General features: G+C 24.1%; 2 protein-coding genes across 2 annotated transcripts in view; one reads left to right on the top strand and one right to left on the bottom strand.

Moving 5' to 3' along the window:
* LOC117181360 (leucine-rich repeat protein soc-2 homolog) overlaps window positions 1-17,420 on the bottom strand; it is a 19,323-nt gene extending 1,903 nt beyond the window's left edge. Inside the window, exons 1-2 of the mRNA XM_033373951.1 lie at window positions 16,933-17,420; window positions 9,083-9,702 (exon numbers count right to left, since the gene is read on the bottom strand). Of these exons, the coding sequence (XP_033229842.1) occupies window positions 9,083-9,702; window positions 16,933-17,289 (977 nt within the window). The 5' untranslated portion in view covers window positions 17,290-17,420. The remainder of the gene's footprint in view (window positions 1-9,082; window positions 9,703-16,932) is intronic.
* The window catches only part of LOC117181369 (splicing factor U2af 38 kDa subunit-like), a 13,812-nt gene continuing 12,614 nt past the window's right edge, over window positions 16,776-17,973 (top strand). Inside the window, exon 1 of the mRNA XM_033373962.1 lies at window positions 16,776-16,902. The gene's annotated coding sequence lies outside the window, so the exon portion shown is untranslated. The remainder of the gene's footprint in view (window positions 16,903-17,973) is intronic.

The raw sequence follows: 17,973 nt of genomic DNA, 5'->3' as shown, positions 1-17,973 counted from the left end.
TTTAGGTTTATTTAAAAGATTCCAAAATGTTTAAAAATATATTTCAATAATATGAAAGGATTCCAGATTTTTAAAAAGAATTTAGGGCATTTTGCAAAATTTCAAGGAATTTTCAAGAGCTTTATAAAGTTTGAAGAAATTTCAAAGGATTTTAAATATTTTAATAGATTCAACAAAATTTATAATAGATTTAAATATTTTGCATATATTTTATTAAATCATTTGAAAGATTTAAAAAAATTTCAAGCAAGTTTCGAGGGCATTAAAGAATTTCAAGGGATATCAATAGATTTTCAATATTTTAGTAGGATATTTTAAGATACTCCAAGGAATTTTTAATAGATTTTAGTAATTTGAAGGATTTTAAATATTTTATCGTATCTTAAAAAAATATTAAGGGATTTAAAAAATTTTTTAAAACATTTCAAAGAATTTTTAATATTTTAGGATAGTTTAAAAGATTCCAAGAATTGTGAAATAGATTTCAAATTAAAAAAATTGTAGGATATTATGAAATATGTCAAGGAATTCTTAAGAGCTTTGTAAAGTTTCAAGAGATTTCAATTCCCTTGAAACTTGTTTCAGGTCAGCCCTGAAGATGTGAACTGCAATGTTCACGAAACGTCGGCAAACAATTCGTAGTTTTTTACACGAGTGAAACCCGAAATATCTCTTTTTATCAACCCTGAAATATTTCAAATCCTTTGCAATCTTTTCACATCCCTTGAAACTTTTTAAAGCTCTGGAAAATTCCTTGAAATTTGGTAAAATACCCTAAGTTCTTTTTAAAAATCTAGAATCCTTTCATATCATTGAAATATATTTTTAAAAATGCTGGAATCTTTTAAATAACCCTGAAATATTTCAAATCCTTTGCAATCCTTTCAAATCCCTTGAAACTTTTTAAGGCTCTTTAAAATTCCTTGACATTGGAATCTTCTAAAATGAACTAATATATTTGACAAATATTTGAAAATTTTTAAAACACCCTAAAATCTTTTAAAGTACAATTAAAAATTCCTTCAAATTATTAAAATTTATTTAAATTTTCTTGGAATCTTTTAAAATATCCTAAAATATTCAAAATACTTTAAACCGTTTTTTAAAATCTTACAAATTCCTTGCAATTTTGTAAGATACTCTAAAATCTATAAAATATTAAAATCCCTTCAAATTACTGAAATCTATTAAAAATTTCTTAGAATCTTTTAAAATTTCCTAAAATATTTAAAATCCTTTGAACCTTCTTAAAAATCTGAAAAACTCCTTAACAATTTTTTTTAAGATACCCTAAAATCTTTAAAACCCTTTCAATATCCTTTCAAATTACTGAAATCTACTAAAAATTCCTTCAAATCTCTTAATATACCCTACTAAAATAGTTAAAATCTATTGAAATCCCTTGAAATTCTTTAAGGCGCTTGAAAATTCCTTGCAATTTTCAAAAATACCCTAAAATCTTTAAAATTCTTTAAAATATATGCAAAATATTAAAATCTAATAAAATTTTGTTTTATCTTTCGAAATATTTAAAATCCTTTGAAATCTCTTCAAACATTATAAAGCTCTTGAGAATTTCTTGAAATATTTCAAAATACCGTACACTTTTTTTAATTATCTAAAATCCATTTAGAGTATTGAAATCTATTTAACAATTCTTGGAATCTTTTAAAATATCCTTAAATATATCAAATCCTTTGAAACGTTTTTAAAAATCTTAAAAATTCCTTGAACATTTTTAGGATACCCTAAAGTCTTTAAAATCCTTTAAAATCCCTGAAAATGACTGAAATCTATTAAAATTCCTTTGAATCTCTTAAAATACCCTACTAAAATATTTAAAACCTTTGAAATCCCTTTAAATTTTGCAATGCTCTCGAAAATTCTTTGGAATTTTTAAAAATACCCTACAATCTTTCAAATCCTTCAAAATATCTGCAAAAAAATAAAAATCTATTACAAATTTTTGGAGCCTTTAAAAATATTCTAAAATATTTTACATCCTTTGAAATCTCTTGGAACAATATAAAGCTCTTAAGAATTCGTGCAAATTTTTTAAAATACCCTCAATTTTCATTAATTATTTAAAATACCTTCAAATTATTGAAATCTATTAAAAATTTCTTGGAATATTTTTAAATATCCTAAAATATTTAAAATCCCTTGAAATTTCTTGATGATTTTGAAAATTCCTTGAAATTTTTTTTAATATTTGGTAAATATTGAAATATGTCAAAAATCTTTTAGAATCTTTTAAAATATTCATAAATAGTTATATCCTTTGAAATCTCTTGAAACTTTATTAAGCTCTTGAGGATTCTTGGAAATTTTAAAAAATACACTAAAAATTTTGTAATTATTTAAATTCCCTTCAAATTAATGAAATATATTTAAGATCTTTTAAAATACCGTAAAATATTTTAAATCCTTTGCAATCTTTTGAAATATTTTGAAAATTTTTAAACCTCTATAATTCTTTAGAATTTTAAATAATACCCTAAAATCTTAAATTTTCTTTGTAATTCTCTTTTTAACTTAATAAGGCTCTTCAACATTTTTAAAATACCCTAAAACCTTTCAAATGCTTTAAAATGCCTTCAATTTATTGAAATCCATTAAACATTATTTTAAATATTTTCAAATCCTTTGAAACCTTTTGAAATCCCTTGGAACTTTTAAATGCTCTTGAAAATACTCTTTAAAATTCCTTGGAATTTTTAAAAATACCCTATAATTTTCCAAATCCTTTTATATCTTTTTAAATTAATTGCAACTTCCGAAAGTGCTTGAAAATTCATTAGAATTTTCAAAACTACCCTACAATCTTTAAGAATCATTTGGAATCACTTCAAATTATTGAAATCTATTTAAAATTTCTTGTTATCTTTAAAAATACCGTTAAATATTCCAAACGAATTCAAGACAGTTTAGAAATTATGGACCTGAATTGAATAATGCTTAACCCCTGCCTTAATTTATTGAAAGAAAAATGACTAAAATTATCTTTTTATTTCAAAAAGTGACTATAGTGAACTTTATCCAAGAAACGTGACTAAAAAGTGAATAAAAAGTGATTTGAGAACAGACTTTTTTCATTTTTCCCCCAAAAATCCCTAATTTTTTAAATATTAAAACTTCAAAGTAGACCCAAATAAAAAAATCCATTCCTTTTTCTAAATTCCCTAATTTTTCCAGGGCTTCTATCACTATTTCAGAATTCAAAGACTTTTCCAGGCCTTCCAGGGACTTATAGAAACCCCGAATAATAAAAAATATTATTTTTGAAATCCATTAAAATGTCATAAAATTTCGCGAAATTATATCTGACAAAATTTTTAGTAATATTGGAAAATTTATTAAAATATTATGAAAGGTTTAAAATTCCTTAGAATAATTGATTCTTTGGAATCCCTTCAAAAGATTAGAATATATTTAAAATTTCTTTGAATCTTTTAAATAACACTACAATATTATTAATCAATTACAATCCTTTGAAATCCCTTGGAACTTTTTAAGGCTGTTTAAAATTCTTCAGTATTTTTAAAATTCTCATAAAATCTTTAATATTCCTTTGAATTCCTTAAAATTATTGGGATATATTAAAAATTTATTTGAATCTTTTAAAATACATTAAAACATTTTACATGTTTTAGTATCTTTTAAAGTCCCTTCCAACTTTAAAAAAAATTCAATTCCTTCGATTTTAACAAATATCCTAAAATCTTTGAAATCTTTTGGAATCTCTTGAAACTTTGTAAAAGCGAATGAGAATTCCATGAAATTAAAAAAAATATCCTAATACATTTAAAAACTCTTGAAACTTTATAAAGCTCTCGAGAATTCCTTAAAATGTTTAAAAATACCGTAAAATTTCTTAAACTATTTAAAATTCCTTCAAATTATTCAAATCTATTAAAATTTTCTTGTAATCTTCAAAAATACCTTCAAATATTTTAAATCCTTTGAAATCCCTTCAAAAATTGAAATATATTTGTAAATCCTTGGAATCTTTTAAAATGCCCTAAAATATTAAAAATCCTTTGAAATACTTTGAACTCCATTGGAAATTTTTAAGGGTTTTGAAAATTCGTTGAAATTTTTTTAATTACTTTTTTTCCCCTTCAAATATATCAAATTTTTAACAATCTTTTGAAATCACTTGATTCAAAGATCTTCAGAATTCCTTGAAATTTGAAAAAATAACTTAAATCTTTCAAATGCTTTAAAATACCTTTAAATATTTCAAATCCTTTTAAATCTTTCCAAATTCCTGGCAACTTTTTAATGCTCTTGAAAGTGCTCATTAAAATTCATTAGAATTTTTTAAAATACCCTAAAATCGTTAAAAATCATTTGGAATCCCTTCAAATGATTGAAATCTATTTAAAATTTCTTGTTAGTTTTGGAAATACCGTAAAATATTCCAAAAGAATTCAAGAAAATCTTAAAAATTCCTTGCAATTTGTTTTAAATACCCTAAATTCCTAGAATACCTTAAAATATTCCTTTTTTTTAAATATTAACATATTTCAAATCAATTGCAAACTTTTGAAATAACTTCAAATTTTTTAAGGCTCTTTACAATTTTTTGGAATTTTAAAAAATGCCCTAAAATGTTAACATTTAAAGCTCTTGAGAGTTCCTGGAAGTTAAAAAAAATACCGTAAAATGTTTCAAATGCTTAAAAATACCTTCAAATATTTAAAATTCTTTGAAATCATTCGAACTCGATTTAAACTTTCGAAAGCTCTTGAAAATTCCTTAATTTCTTGTAAATACCCTAAATTCTTTAAAATCCTTTTAAATTATTGAAATATATTTAAAAATCTTTGGAACCTTTTAAATAAAATACCTTAAAATATTTCCAATCTCTCGAAATCACTTGAAATTTTTATTGGAATTCTCTTTTGAAACTTAATAAGGCTCTTGAAAATTCCTGGAAAATTGTTGTAATACCCTAAAATCTTACAAATGCTTTAAAATACTTTAAAATTATTGAAATATATTTACAATTTATTAGAATATTTTAAAATACCTTAAAATATTTCAAATCCTTTGCAATCGTTTGAAATCATTTAAAAAAATTTAATGCTCTTTAAAATTCCTTAGAATTTTAAAAAATAACTTAAAATCTGACATTTTTATTGGAATTCTCTTTTGAAACTTAATAAGACTCTTGAAAATTCCTGGAAAATTTTTTAAATATCCTAACATCTTACAAATGCTTTAAAATACCTTAAAATTATTTAAACCTATTAAAAAATCTTTGAAATCTTTTAAAATATCTTAAAATATTTAAAATCCTTTAAAGTCCCTTAAAAAGTTTTAATGCTCTTTAAAATTCCTTGGCATTTTTAAAAATACCCTAAAATATTTTAAATCCTTTGAAATCCCATTAAATTACTGAAATCAATTAAAAATTCCTAGAAAAATTTTAAAATACCCTACAATTTTCCAAATATTAAAAATTAAAAATATTAAATCTTAAACATTTCTAAAGTTCTTGAAAATTCATTAGACTTTCTTAAAATAGCCTACAATTTTTCAAAGACTTTTATATCTTTCGAAATCCCTTTAAAATTGATAAAGTTCTAGAAAATTCCTTAGAATTAAAAAAAAAAATACCCTAAAATTTATAAACATCATTTGGAATCCCTTCAAATTATTAAAATCTATTTAAAATTTCTTGTAATCTGTGAAAATACCGTCAAATATTTCAGAAGAAAAGCAAGTTAATTTATTTTTTTTAAAATGACTAAACTGATATTTTTATTTCAGAAAAGTGACTATAGTGACTTTATCCTAAAAAAGTTTCTAAAAAGGGATTCAAGAAAAAAAAGTGCTTAAACGTGACTGTAAGGCTTTTTTTAACATCAAAACTTTGAATTAGACAAAAAAAACATAATCAAGAACTTTAGCAGCTTTCAAGGGATTTCAAAAGATATAAAAAAATTTGAAAAATTGTAGGTTATTTTAACAATTTTCAAGGAATTTTCAAGAGCTTTAAAAAGTTTCAACGGAGGTCAAAAGATTTAAAAAGATTTGAAATATTTCGGGCTATTTTAAAAGATTCCAAGGAATTTCTAATAGATTTCAGTCATTTGAAGGAATTTTTAAGGATTTTAAAGATTTTATGGTATCTCAAAAAAAATTTTAAGGAATTTTTAAGATTTTTAAAAAGGTTCAAAGGATTTTAAATGTTCTAGGACATTTTAAAAAAGATTCCAAAAATTCTTTAATAGATTTAAATACTTTGAAGGGATTTTAGATCATTTTAAAAATTGTAGGGTATTTTGAAATACTTCAAGGAATTCTCAAGAGCTTTATAAAATTTGAATAGATTTCAATGGATTTTAAATATTTTAAAAGATTTTTTTTTATTTCAAGGAATTTTTGAGGGCATTATGAAATATTTCAAGGAATTCTTAAGAGCTTTATAAAATTTCAAGAGATTTCAAAATATTTTTAATCTTTTATGGTATTTTAAAAGATTCCATGAAATTTTTAATATATTTTAATAATTTGAAGGGATTTCCAATTGTAATTTAAAAGATTTTAGGATATTTTTAAAATTTTCAAATATTTTAATTCATTTTAGAAGATTCCAATACCATAGAATTTTAAAGAGCCTTAAAAAATTTCAAAGTAGTTCAAAAATGGCAAAAGATTCGAAATATTTTAGGGTTATTTAAAAGAATATAAGTTTAAAAAAATATATTCCAGTAATATGAAAGGATGCCGAAGAATTTATAATAATTTAGGCTATTTTACAGAATTTCAAGGAAATCTCAAGAGCTTTAAAAAGTTTAAAGGAAGTTCAAAAGATTTCAAAGAATTAAAAATATTTTAGGCTATTTTAAAAGATTCCAAGGAACTTTTAATAGATTTCAGTAATTTCCAAGGGATTTCAAAGGAATTTTTTAAAAGTCTGATAGTATTGTAATTTTTTTTATCTGCAGGTGTATTAAGAGATTCTAAGGAATTTTTAATAAATTTCAATAATTTTTAAAGAAATTTTAAAGAATTTAAAAAACGGTTCAAGGGATTTAAAATATGTTATGGTATTTTAAAAGATTCCAACAAATTTATAATAGGTTTTAATAATTTGAAGGGGTTCAAAGGATTTTATATATTTTAGGATATTTTAAAATATTCCAAGAATTGTTAAATAGATTTCAATACTTTGAAGGGATTTTAGATCATTAAAAAAATTGTAGGATATCATTAAATATGTCAAGGAATTCTTAAGAGCTTTATAAAGTTTCAAGAGATTTCAAAGGATTCGAAATATTTTATGGTATTTTAAAATATTCCAAGAAATTTTAAATAGATTTTAATAATTTAAAGTAATTTTAAATTGTAATTTAAATGATTTTCTGGTGTTTTTGAAATATACAAAAAAATATATTTCATGAAGTTTCAAGAGATGATAAAGCATTTAAAATAATTAATAGGTCGTAAAATATTTTAGTTCATTTTAGAAGATTCCAATATCAAGGCTACTTTACAAGATTCCAAGATATTTTTTAATTGTTTCAATAATTTGAAGGAATTTTAAACAATTACAAAAATTTTAGGGTATTTTAACATTTTTCAGGAATTCATAAAAACTCCATAATATTTCAAGAAGTTTCAAAGAATTTAAAATATTTAAAAATATTCAACAAAATTTTTAATAGATTTCAATATTTTGTTTTTATTTTAATTTGAAGAGATTTTTAAGGATTTTAAATGTTTTAAGACATTTTTAAAAAGATTCCAAAATTTTTTTGAATACATTTCAGTAATTTGAAGGGATTTTAGATAATTTAAAAAATGGTTGAGTATATTGAAATGTTTTAAGGAATTCTCAAGAGAATATTTTAAAAGATCAAATATTTTATTAGGGTGTTTTATGAGACTCCAAAAAATTTTAAAAGATTTCAAGAAATTTTTAGTATATTTCAGTAATTTAAAGGGATTTCAAAGGATTTTTTAATGATTTTAGGGTATCTTATAAAATTGCAAGGAATTTTTAAGATTTTTACAAACGTTTTAAAGCATTTGAAATATTTTAGGATATTTGAAAAAATTTTAAGAATTTTAAATACAATTAAATAGTTTGAAGGGATTTTAGATCATAAAGAAATTGTAGGATATTATGAAATATTTCAAGGAATTCTTAAGAGCTTTATAAAGTTTCAAGAAATTTCAAAGGATTTGAAATATTTTATGGTATTTTTAAAAGATACCAATAAATTTTTAATATATTTTAATAATTTGAAGGAATTTCAATTGTAATTTAAAAGATTTTAGGGTATATTTTAAATTTCCAAATATTTTAGTTCATTTTAGAAGATTCCAATATCAAGGAATTTTAAAGAGCCTTAAAATGTTTCAAGGGATTTTAAAAGATTGCAAATGATTTGAAATATTTTAGGGGTATTTAATATGAAAGCATGCCAAAGAATTAAAAATAATTTAGGGTATATTACCAAATTTCAAGGAGTTTCAAAGAGCTTTAAAAAGTTTCAAGAAATTTCAAAAGATTTCAAAGAATTAAAAATATTTTAGGCTATTTTAAAAGATTCCAAGGAACTTTTAATAGATTTCAGTAATTTCCAAGGGATTTCAAAGGAATTTTTTAAAAGTCTGATAGTATTGTATTTTTTTTATCTGCAGGTACATTAAGTGATTCCAAGAAATTTTTAATAGATTTTAGGGTATTTTTAAACATTAAAAAAAATCTCATTAAATTTTATGAAGTTTCAAGAGATGATAAAGCATTTAAAATATTTTTTTAAATTTCCAATAATCCTCATTTTCTTTTCAAAGTTTCAAGAGATTCCAAAAGATTTTAAAGATTTTAGGGCATTTCCATTTTTGAAAAAAAAAAATTATCAAGAACTTTGATTGTTAATAACTTTAAAACAAAATAAATTTGTTGCAAAAATAATTTAGAGGAGTTGTGTTGGTATAAAAACGAATTGAAAACTGTATAAATTGATTGAAAATAGAACTATCGATTTTAAAAGTGGCACACTTTAGATATTTTTACCCTATAGCAATACTTAATAATTAAAATAAATTTCTTTAAATTCACCTCAGCCCAAGTCTCGACACCAAGTTGAGATTGCCGATCGTCTCGGGGATGTCGAGGAGCTCATTGTGCTGCAGATCGAGGGTGGAAAGTTGGACGCAATTTCCAATCTCTTCGGGCAGATGTTCAAGGTGATTGTGCGACACATCAAAAGTTATCAAATTCACGAGTTTTCCAATTCCAGCTGGTAGCTCCTTGATTTTATTTTCTCTCAGACTGAGCATCGTCAGATTGGTCAGATTTCGTATGCTGTCGCTCACGTATCTGACGCGATTAAATCGAAGAAAAAGTGTCGTGAGAGACGTGAGTTTGTAAACGACATCCGGAATTTCGCTGAGCTTATTATGCCTGAGATCGAGGACCTTCAGGGACTTCAAGTTTTCCAGAGAGTCTGGAAGACTCGTGAGCGAATTCTCGTTGAGAGCGAGAATCTTCAGGTTGCTGAGGCATCCTATTTCCTGAGGGAGGGTCACTAGCTTGTTGCCGTAGAGGTAAAACTCGACCAAGTGCGTCAGATCACGAACTGTACTTGGAAGTTGCGTGATGCTCGATTTGCTCAAATCGAGACGTGTTACACACTCGTCTCGACACCTCACAAATTCCTTTGACACGTCCAAATCAGCCTGCAGGAAACTAAAATTAGTTATTCATCTAGAAATCAGGGATTCAAACGAAATTAAGAGGGGTATTTTTGGATATTTTCCAATTATTTCGATAAATTTAAAGGGATTTGGCTAAAAACTAAGCTCAGTCTAAAAAAAATATCAAAATATAATGAGTTTGGTGGTAATCATATTTTATACAAAAAAGAACGAAAAGGGACGTAACGAAACTTTCGTTACGTTATTTTTTGTTTCTTTCGACATAGAACTTTGAAGAAACACAATCTTGACAATTTGCCTCCGTAGCTGTGTCATTTTTTTAGTAATTTGTCATACTTAGCATAGTTTATCGATGCATTATATTAAATTTAGAGAAATAATTGAAAAATATCAGAAAATGCCTCTTAATTTCGTTCGAATCCCTCCTAGAAATTAAAATATTTTCAGACTTCACAGGCAAAAATTCTCTCACAAGAGAGAAAATTTGGTGATTTTTCAAGAAAATAGAGGAATAAATTCTTATGACGTATAGATAACATATTTCTGATTTCAATTTAAAATATATTTGCATTTGTAATAAAAAAAGGTGAGGTTTCTACCAAAGGAGATGAATTATCAAACCAAAAAGAGGAATTTTTAACAAGAGTTGAATTTTCAACCAATAAGATTCTTTAAAAATTTTTAAAATACCCTAAAATCTATTAAATTACAATCCAAAATCTCTTCAATTGATTAAAATCTCTTAAAAATTTCTTGGAACCTTTTGAAACTTTATACAACTCTTGAAGATTCCTTGAAATGTTAAAAAAAATTTTAATACTTTAAAATCCATTTAAATTATCGAAATCTATTAACAATTTCTCGGAATAGTTTTAAATATCCTAAAATATTTAAAAATCTTAAAAAATCCTTAAAAAATTTTAAAATACCCTAAAATGTTTTAAATGATTTTAAATACCTTAAAATTCTTGAGATCTTACAAAATACCTTAAAATATTTCAAATCCTTTGAAATCTTTTTAAATCTCTTAAAACGTTATAAAGGTCTTGAGAATTCCTTGAAATGTTTAAAAATAGCCTACATTTCTTTAAATGATTTAAAATCCATTCAAATGATTGAAATCTATTAAAAATTTCTTGGAATCTTTTAAAATTACCTATAATATTTTTGAAAATATTTGAAATGCCTTGAAACTTTTTTAAACTTAAAAAAATTCCTTCAATTTTTTTAAAATAACGTAAAATCTTTGTAAAACTTTTAAATACTTTAAAATTACTGAAATATATTAAAAATTATTCAAATCTTTTAAAATACCTTAAAATATTTCAAATCTTTAGAAATTTTTTTTTTTTTAATCTCTTGAAACGTTATAAAGCTCTTGATAATTCATTAAAAATTTTCAAATAGCCTGGAATCTTTTAAATTACAATCTAAAATCCCTTCTAATTATTGAAATGTATTAATAATTTCTTGGAATCTCTAAAAAATCCTAAAATATTTAAAATTCTTTGAAAGATTTGAAGCTTTTTCAAGCTCTTAAAAATTCCTTGAAATTTTCAAAAATACCCTAAAATCTTTCAAATATTTAGAAATCTTTTAAAATCTCTTGAAACGTTATAAAGCTCTTGATAATTTCTTTTAATTTTTTTAAAATAGCCTAAAAATTTAAAAATTACAATTTAAAATCCCTTCTAATTTATTGCAATGTATTAACAATTTCTTGGAATCTCTCAAAATATCCTAAAATATTTAAAATCCTTTGAAATCTCTTTAAACTCTCGAAAAGGCTCTTGAGAATTCCTTGAAATGTTTAAAAGTACCCTACAATTTTTTAAATTATTTAAAATCCATTCAAATTATTGAAAGTTATTAAAAATTTCCTGGAATTTTTGGAAATGGCCTAAAATATTAAAAATCCTTTGAAATTATTTGAAATCCCTGCAAACTTTTTAAAAATGTAAAAAAATTTTAAAACACTCTTAACATCTCTCAAAAGCTTTTAAATACTTTAAAATTATTGTAATCTATTATAAATGATTGAAATCTTTCAAAATACCTTAAAATATTTCAAACCTTTAGACATTTTTTTTTTAAATCTCTTGAAACGTTATAAAGCTCTTGATAAATCCTTTGAATTTATTAAAATAGTCTAAAATCTTTAAAATCTTGAATAGTTTAAATACTTTAAAATATTTACTATCCTTTGAAATCTTTTGAAATTCCTTAAAAGATTTTAAAACTTTGAAAAATTCCTTGGAATTAAAAAAATAAAAAAAAACTCTTAAATTTGATTTGAAATCTCTTGAAACTTGAAAAAAAGAATAACAAAACTTACACGTTGATGAAATTTCTAACAAGAAGATTAATTTTCTACCAAAAAGGATAATTTTTTTAACGAAATAATTACATTTTTAACCAAAAAGATGAATTCTTAGCCAAAAATATAATTTCATTTCATCTAAGAAAGATGAAATAATCAAAGAAAGTTTAACCTTTCATGTAATACAGGTTAATTTTCAACCCAAAAGATGAATTTTCAACCAGGAAGATTAATTTTCTACCAGAAAATACTGATTTTTAACAAAATATATAAAGAAAAATTAATCAAATAAAATTTGAACTAATATCACATCTGCTATTTAAACTGTTTAGTAGAAAATTTAGATAATTTGTTGCAAATTTGTATTTTGTGGTAAACGATTAATCTTCTGGATTGCACATTCAATTATTAATGAAAATATATGCATTTTGTTGAGAAATCAAATTTTTTGGTAGAAAATTAATCTTCTTCGTTGAAAATTCATCTTGTGGGTCGAAAATTAAACTGTTATGCAGAAAATTCGTATTTTCGACTCGAAAATTCCACAATCTGGTAAAAAGTTCAATTTTTTGGTTAAAATTTTTTTTTTCGAGTAAAAAATTAATTTTCTTGGTTGCAAATTCAACTATTTGGTTAAAATTGATGTATTTTGTTGATAATTTATCTTTCTTTGGAAAAAATTGAAACTATGTGGTTGAAAATTCCACTCTTCGATTAACGTTCTTCTTTTCTAGTAGAAAACTAAACTTTCTGATTGAGAATTCAAGTATTTGGTTAAAATTGATATGTTTCGTTGAGATTTAATCGGCTCTGGTAGAAAATTATTATAATTGTTTTGAAATTTCAACTATTTGGTTAAAATTTATGTATTTGATTGAAAAATCAAATTTTTGGTAGAAAATTAATCTTTTTGGTTGAAAATTCAACTATATGGTTAAAATGTATGCTTTTTGTTAAGAAATAAAATTTTTTGGAATAAAATTAATCTTCTTGGTTGAAAATTCTTCTTGTTGGCGGAAAATTTAACTGTTTTGTAGAAAATTTGTATTTTCGCCACGAAAATGCCACAATATTGAGAAAAATTCAACTATTTGGTAGCAAACTTCTTTTCTGGTACAAAAATAAACTTTCTTCAATTATTTGGCTAAAATTTATGTTTTCTGTTGAGAAATCAAATTTTTGGGTAAAAAATTCCACAATCTGGTGAGAAAATCAATTTTTTAAAAATAAAATTAATTTTATTAGTTTAGAATTCATCTTTTTTGGTGGAAAATTAATCTTTTTGGTTAAATATAAAATAAAAAACTTAATGTTAAAAAATAAAATTGATGTTTTTTGCTCAAATGAATTAATTAATTAATCAATTAATTAATTGATTATTTGATTAAAGTTAATGTTTTTGTTGAGAAATCAGGTTTCTTGGTAGAAAATTCGTATTTTCGGCTCGAAAATTTCACAATCTGGTCGGAAAATCACCTATTTCATTGAAAATTCTTCTTTTCTGGTAGAAAACTTAACGTTCTGGTTGAAATATCAAGCATTAGGTTAAAATGGGTATATTTTGTTGAGATTTAATCATTTCAGATATAAAAATATGATCATTGTTTTTAAATTTCAACTATTTGGTTAAAATTTATGTATTTTGTTGAAAAATCAAATTTTTGGTAGAAAATTAATTTTTTGGTTGAAAATTCGACTATACGGTTAAAATTGATGTTTTTTTTTTAAATCAAACACAAACTGAAAAATTCAACTGTTTTGTAGAAAATTGGTATTTTCGCCCTAAAAATGCCACAATTTCGTGAAAAATTCAACTATTTAGTTAAAATTTACACAAATTTTGTTGAGAATTTCCCTTTTTTGTAAAAAAATTAATCTTTTTGGTTGAGAAATCAATTATTTGGTTAAAATTAAAATTAAAAAATTGATGTTTTTTGTTAAAATGTATTAATTAATGAATTGGTTCAAATTGATGTTTTTTGTTGGTAGAAAATTCAACTGTTTGGTTACAAACTCTTCTTTTCTGATATAAAAATAAACTTTCTGGTTGAAAATTCAACTATTTCGTTAAAATTTACACATATTTTGTTGAGAATTTAACTTTTTTGTCAAAAAATTAATCTTTTTGGTTGAGATATCAATTATTTGGTTAAAATTTATGTTTTCTGTTGAGAAATCAAATTTTTGGGTAAAAAATTTATCTTCTTGGTTGAAAATTCATCTTGTTGGTAGAAAATTCAACTGTATTGTAGAAAAGTCATCTTTTTGGCTCAAAAATTTCACAATCTGGTGAGAAAATCAATTTTTTGAAATAAAATTAATCTTATTAGTTGAAAATTCATCTTGTTGGTGAAAAATGAAAGTGTTTTGTAGGAAAAATATATTTTCGGCTAAAAATTCCACAATCTGGTGAACAATTCAACTATTAGGTTGAAAATAAAAAAAAAATTATTAAAATTAAAATAAAAAATTTGACGTTTAAAAATAAAATTGATGTTTTTTGTTCAAAAGGATTAATTAATTAATCAATTAAGTAATTGATTAATTGGTTAAAATTGAGTTTTTTTTTTTGTTGAGCAATTAAGTTTTTTAGGAGAAAATTAATCTTCTTGTTTGGAAATTCGTCTTGTTGGTGGAAAATTCAACTATTTTGTAGAAAATTCGTATTTTCAACTCGAAAATTCCACAATCTGGTCAGAAATCAAATATTTCATTGAAAATTCTTCTTTTCTGGTAGAAAACTAAACTTTCTGGTTGAAAATTCAAGTATAGGGTTAAAATTGATGTATTTCGTTGAGATTCAATCGTTTCAGATAGAAAAATATGATCATTGTTTTGAAATTTCAACTATTTGGTTAAAATTGATGTAATTTGTTGAGAAATCAAAGTTTTGTAAGAAAGTTAATTTTTTTTGGTTGAAAATTCAACTATTTGGTTGAAATTTACACATATTTTGTTGATAATTTAAGTTTTTTGGTGAAAAATTAAGCTTTTTGGAAGAAAATTAATCTTCTTGGTTGAAAATTCATCTTGTTGGCGGAAAATTAAACTTTTTTGTAGAAAATTAGTAGAAAATGCCACAATCTCGTGAAAAATTAAACTATGTGGTTGCAAACTTATCTTTTCAGGTATAAAAATAAACTTTCCGGTTGAAAATTCAACTATTTGGTTAAAATTTACACATATTTTGTGGAGAATTTAACTTTTTTGTCAAAAAATTAATCTTTTTGCTTGAGAAATCAATTACTTGGTTAAATTTGATGTTTTCTGTTAAGAAATCAAATTTTTGGATAGAAAATTCAATTATTTGGTTAAAATTGATATCATTTGTTGAGAATTAATCTTTTTTGGTGGAAAATTAATCTTTTTGGTTGAAAACAAATTTAAAAAAATAAAATTGATGTTTTTTAACAATTGATTAATTAAATAATCAATTAATTAATTGATTAATTGGTTAAAATTGATTTTTTTGTTGAGAAATCAAGTTTCTCGGTAGAAAATTAATCTTCTTGTTTAAAATTCATCTTGTTGGTAGAAAATTTGTATTTTAGGCTCTAAAATTCCACAATCTGGTCAGAAAATGAACTATTTCGTTGCAAATTCCTATTTTTTGGTAGAAAACTAAACTCTCCGGTTGAAAATTGATTTGAAATTTCAACTATTTGGTTAAAATTTATGTATTTTGTTTATAAATCAAATTTTTGGTAGAAAATTAATTGTCTTCGTTGCAAATTCGACTATATGGTTAAAATTGATGCTTTTGTCTAAAAATAAAATTTTTTGGACGAAAATTAATCTTTTTGGTTGAAAATTCATCTTGTTAGGGGAAAATTAAACTGCTTTGTAGAAAATTCGTATTTTCGCCCTGAAAATGCCACAATCTCGTAAAAATTCAACTATTTGGTTAAAATTTACACATATTTTGTTGAGCATTTCACTTTTTTGTCAAAAAATTAATCTTTTGGTTGAGAAATCAATTATTTGGTTGAAATTAAAATTAAAAAATTGATGTTAAAAAATAAAATTGATGTTTTTTGTTCAAATGGATCATTTAATTAATTAATTAATTGGTTTAAATTGATGTTTTTTGTTGAGAAATCAAAAGTTTGGGTAGAAATTTAATATTGTTGGCAGAAAATTGAACTGTTTTGTAGAAAATTTTTATTTTCGGCTCGAAAATTCTATAATCTGGTGAAAAATTTAATTATTTGGTTGCAAACTCTTCTTTTCTGGTATAAAAATAAACTTTCTCGTTGAAAATTCAACTATTTGTTTAAAATTTACAAATATTTTGTTGAGAATTCAACTTTTTATAAAAGAAAATTATTCTTTGTGGTTAAAAATTCAACTACTTGGTTAAAATATTTGATTGAGAATTCATATTTTTGGGTACAAAATTAATCTGTTTGATTGAAAATCCAAGTATTTGGTTAAAATTTATATATTTTGTGGAGAATCCATATTTTTTCGGCACAAAATTCAACTATTTTGTTAAAAATCTATGTAATTTACTGAAAATTCTGATAGAAGATTAATCTTCTCGGTTGAAAATTTGAACTATTTCCTTAAAATTGATGTATTTTATTTATAATTCAAATTTTATGGTAGAAAATTAATCTTCTTTGGTTGCAAATTCATCTTTTTGGTTAAAAATATGCCTGACGTTAAGCATTCAACTAGTTTGTTCAAAATTCGTTTCTTTTTATTCAACTGTTTTTTATTTGCAATGAAAATATTTTTCTTAGTCTATTGAATACATTGATGATGATTCATCCTTTTTTTCTTGAAAATTCAACTACTTAGTTAAATTTGAACTAGTTCCTTAATCCATAATCGTGTTTTCGAAATAGTATCAATTAAAGTGGTGTCATCGCTCAAAAAAAGTGTCAAAGAGTGTCAATGTGAGAATGTTTTGAATTTAAAAATTTTACCTGAATAGGTTTGCCTTTTTTGGCAGTCGGTTTGGGTTTGTTGGACTCGGGATGTTTGACAGTGACCGTCTTCTTGGTGTCCGAGGTGGACAAGGAAGCCGAGGAGAGTTTCTTCTCCTTGTGGTGGTGTTCCTTGGAGTCCCGGAGGACCTCGACTGCCTCGGGCATCTCGCCGGCGGTACAAGTTGTGAGTCCACAACCCTCCAGGTACTCGGGGATGTCTTGCTCCTTCATGTAAAAATGCGAGAGATTTTCTCGAGTGCTTTCTCGAGTTTCCCCTTTCTCCCTCTTGACGTCCGAGAAGCACACAGTCGAAATGTTACCCACACCCGGACGATGCTTACTAGCCTTTTTCATAATCTAATAACTACTCGCACTACTATTCTTTCCGGCCTTCCTTCCTTTCCCGTTTCTACGACATCACGTATTTTTAAATAACAAGGCCCTTGTAAGTATTGACATTTATCGACTTGACTCTCGTTTTCACTACCCGCGGCGCAAACGCAAAATGACGCAAAACAACTCGCAATTCGCCCTCGAAAAATTTCAATCCGAAATTATCCGAAACCCGACCCGAAATTTTATCACTTTCCAAGTTGCCAGTAGAGTTGTTAAGTTTCACGAAACTTTGGAAACTTTCGAAAGATTCGAATATTCAGGCGGGAAAAGTTTTAAATGTTGAAAAAACGATATTATATTTGAATATTGGATATTTGAATTATATTTTAAATTTTGGTTTTGGATTAATATAAATGGAAAAAAGTGTACTGTTGAAAATCAACTTTATTTTCTAAGCAAAATTTCCAATTTTCTAAGTTAATATTTTTTGGTTGAAAGTACATTCTTTTCAGTTGAAAATTCAACAGTTTGGTGAAAAATGCATACCTTTTGGCTTAAATCTGAACTATTTTGTCATTTGTTAAAAATTTAACTGATTTGTTGAAAATTCAATTTTTTTTTAAATTAAACTGTTTTGTTGAAAAGTAATTTTTGTTGTTGTCGAAAATTCAACTATTTTGATGGATTCAAAATGCATCGTTG

This window comes from Belonocnema kinseyi, chromosome 10 (assembly GCF_010883055.1).
Source record: "Belonocnema kinseyi isolate 2016_QV_RU_SX_M_011 chromosome 10, B_treatae_v1, whole genome shotgun sequence".
NCBI lineage: Eukaryota > Metazoa > Arthropoda > Insecta > Hymenoptera > Cynipidae > Belonocnema > Belonocnema kinseyi.
The sequence above is the reverse complement of the archived record's forward strand: the minus strand, read 5'-3'. Positions and strand labels throughout refer to the sequence as shown.